Genomic DNA, 2,893 nt, shown 5'->3' with positions numbered 1-2,893 from the left:
TGTGTGTGTGTGTGTGTGTGTGTGTTTGCTTTAAACATTCTACTCTTTCGAGAAAATCTCGCTATGCAATTACAATTCATCATCCTCATCCCCCCCCCTCCTCCTCCTTTTGCTCCTCATCATTATCTTAACTAGTATCACATTTTTCTTCTTTATCTTCATCATCATCATCATCATCATCATCTTCTTCTTTTTTTCTCTTCATCCTCCTCCATCTCCTCCTCCTGCTCCTCAACAACACGTCATTTCCAATCACTCAAAGAGAAGCAGATTGTGCGACAAAACTGCTCTACGTACCCGCCGTTATTGCTGTTGCCGTTGCTACTGTTGTTGACCCCAGCTGTTACTGGAGCACTTGAGCCGTTGCTGCTGCTAGACAAAGTTCTGGAAGGGGACAGCGGGAAATTAGGTGACCTTTGTGGGGTCACCTCTTCCACTGACCTCTGTGTCGGCGTGGCCAAACCAGACCTGATGACGTGGACAGAACGATGTCTATATTACAGATTTTGCATTCGTTTGAATAACACAAGTTCATCTTAAAATTTCGGAATTCACATGTTTCAGTACCTATGTCGGCCCCTGATAGTTTTTAATGTCAGCTTCTGCTGTCCAAGAAGGCAGAGAATAACATGAATGGACAACATAAGAGCATGGACTGGCCTGGGTGTGGCAGAATGTGCAACGGCTGCTCGCGACCGTGAAGGATGGGGAGGGTCAGTACATGTCAACCTTCGAGTCAGAGGTGACACCTCTAGGTATCTAGGTATCTGTTGCCCAATCTGAACGGCTGTTCTTTCGCAGGTCTCACCTCTAAACTAAAGACCTTTAATCATGTTCGAACGGACGTTTCACTACAATATAAAAAGCTATTTCTATAATTTGAAAACGGCACAGATAATATCAAGAGTATTTACCTAAAATGAAAGGCTGTTCAAGAGGTGGGACCTCCAAATTTAACACTCATCTCTGAAAGGATCCAACTGAATGGTTGAAGGTTCTTAAAAACTGCCCCAAAACAACACAAGTTCAGAACGTTGGGGATTCGAACAAGGTGTCATTTATTGCTCCGTAGCCCAGCATGATAGCAACTGAGCTAACTGTCATCCTCATCATCATAGCTTTTCTCACCCTGCACCGGGGTATAGGCCACGGACAAACACTTTCCACCTTTCTCTATCATGGGCTAGCCTCTTGATGTTATTCCATGTCTTCCTACTTCTCTGCACATCAATTTCTGTGATTCTGTGAGCGAACGGTGCAACGCAGCAAAGGTGGGCACGAAAGTCAGGTAAAAAGATGATTAAAAAACAAAACAAAACTCTACTTCACCTTGGCTTGGACTTGGGTGTGGAGATTCCTGACCTTGACCTTGGTGTAATGGCCGCCGAGTGTTTCTCCTCCTCGATCTTGGCCTGCATGGAGAAGATCCTGTCTGCCACCGAGCGCCGCTTCAGGCCCTCGTCCTCCTCCGGATTCAAACCCTTCTCCACTGCGCGGAGCTGGGAGTACCTGATTTAATTTTTTGGGGGGGGGGGGGGGGGGGAAGAGAGAGAAAGTAAAATTTAGAGAACGAAACACATTCGTTTTAGTTTCAGTAAGACTTCTACGGCACTTGCAACACAAAAAGGTCATATTTCGCAAAGGAATTTTTAGTTTTAATAAGTGTTTTACGACAATTAACAACACATTAAGCTCATATACGTACCGAAGGCGTTACAAGAGAGTAACAACACACACAAAAAGGAGGAGAGATAAGGACGATAGATGTTCGATAGGAAAGAAGAAACAAACCGCACCAAAGAAATGTCAACCATGTACAGAAACATTTCAACCTAATAGTGATCGGGGGATCATCAAAAAAGGCTTTCCAGATTTGTTTGCTTATTTGTATCGACATCCTTATCATAAACAACAACAACAACAACAACAACAACAACAACAACAACAACAACAACAACAACAACAACAACAAAACAACAACGGTGATATCATCATCAACAACATTGAGAAGGATTTCAATGAGAAAGAATTCTCCAGCAAGAAAGATAACAATAACAATAGTAACGTTGGTTGCCTAAACAAATAACAATGATTGCGAAAAAATAAAATCTAAAAAAATGAACAGAAGCAACAATAGTAACAGTATGAAAGAAAGAAAAAAAAGAGTAAGTAGTGTTTTCATGTAGAAAAAGAGCAAATGAAACATCACATTATATGGTCGCTTTTAAGCACATGGGGGCTATCCCGAAAAATGCTGTTTTGAGAAAATGTAAAGTAAAGTTTTTGGACCCTTGTTAGGTTTCTTTAAAAGACATGGAGAGTTTTCTCTATAACCAAGCAAATAAACACACCAACAAAACCAAACTTCTCCTATAGGTAGGGCAATGTCCACTTTTGATGTAGGTTTCGGGAAACCCCCGAAATTCCTAAAAGCGACCATAATTATGAACTGAGCCAGTGAACGAGAATAAACAAGAAAACCAGCGGCTAAAGGGAAGTAACTTTAAAATATTGATGGACACAATCTCTTAGACATTGTACCGGTTTTCTCCCGTGAAAAGGGTTTCATGCAGAAAAAAAAATAATACACTCGAAATCGCTGGCTCAGCAAAAAACAGAATAATCGTCTGGGGTTAAAAGACGCAGTTCAGGCAATGTTGACATTCCATCGAGCAAATATGTTTTGGCAAAAGCGCAAATATTGCATGAAAATAAAGGGGATATTGTGTTCGCGTGTAAGCGCTTGTGCGTGCTTGTGGGTGTGTGTACTAGGGCGCAGATGTACGTGTGCATGTGTGTCTATGTGTGTGTGTCTGTGTGTGTGGTGTGTGAGTATATATACAAGTGTGTGTGTGTGTGTGTGTTGTGTTGTGTTGTGTGTGTGTGTGTGTGT

At 41.9% G+C, this 2,893-nt stretch overlaps 1 protein-coding gene across 1 annotated transcript in view; it reads right to left on the bottom strand.

Moving 5' to 3' along the window:
• Positions 1 to 1,509, bottom strand: part of LOC101857950 (supervillin) — a gene marked incomplete at its 5' end in the record, with an annotated part of 117,549 nt that extends 116,040 nt beyond the window's left edge. Inside the window, 2 exon segments of the mRNA XM_013082965.2 lie at positions 298 to 468; positions 1,330 to 1,509. Of these exon segments, the coding sequence (XP_012938419.2) occupies positions 298 to 468; positions 1,330 to 1,509 (351 nt within the window).
• Between the last annotated feature and the right edge of the window lie 1,384 nt (positions 1,510 to 2,893).

The sequence above is a fragment of the Aplysia californica genome, unplaced genomic scaffold (genome assembly GCF_000002075.1).
Source record: "Aplysia californica isolate F4 #8 unplaced genomic scaffold, AplCal3.0 scaffold00202, whole genome shotgun sequence".
Classification (NCBI taxonomy): Eukaryota; Metazoa; Mollusca; class Gastropoda; order Aplysiida; family Aplysiidae; genus Aplysia; species Aplysia californica.
The sequence above is the reverse complement of the archived record's forward strand: the minus strand, read 5'-3'. Positions and strand labels throughout refer to the sequence as shown.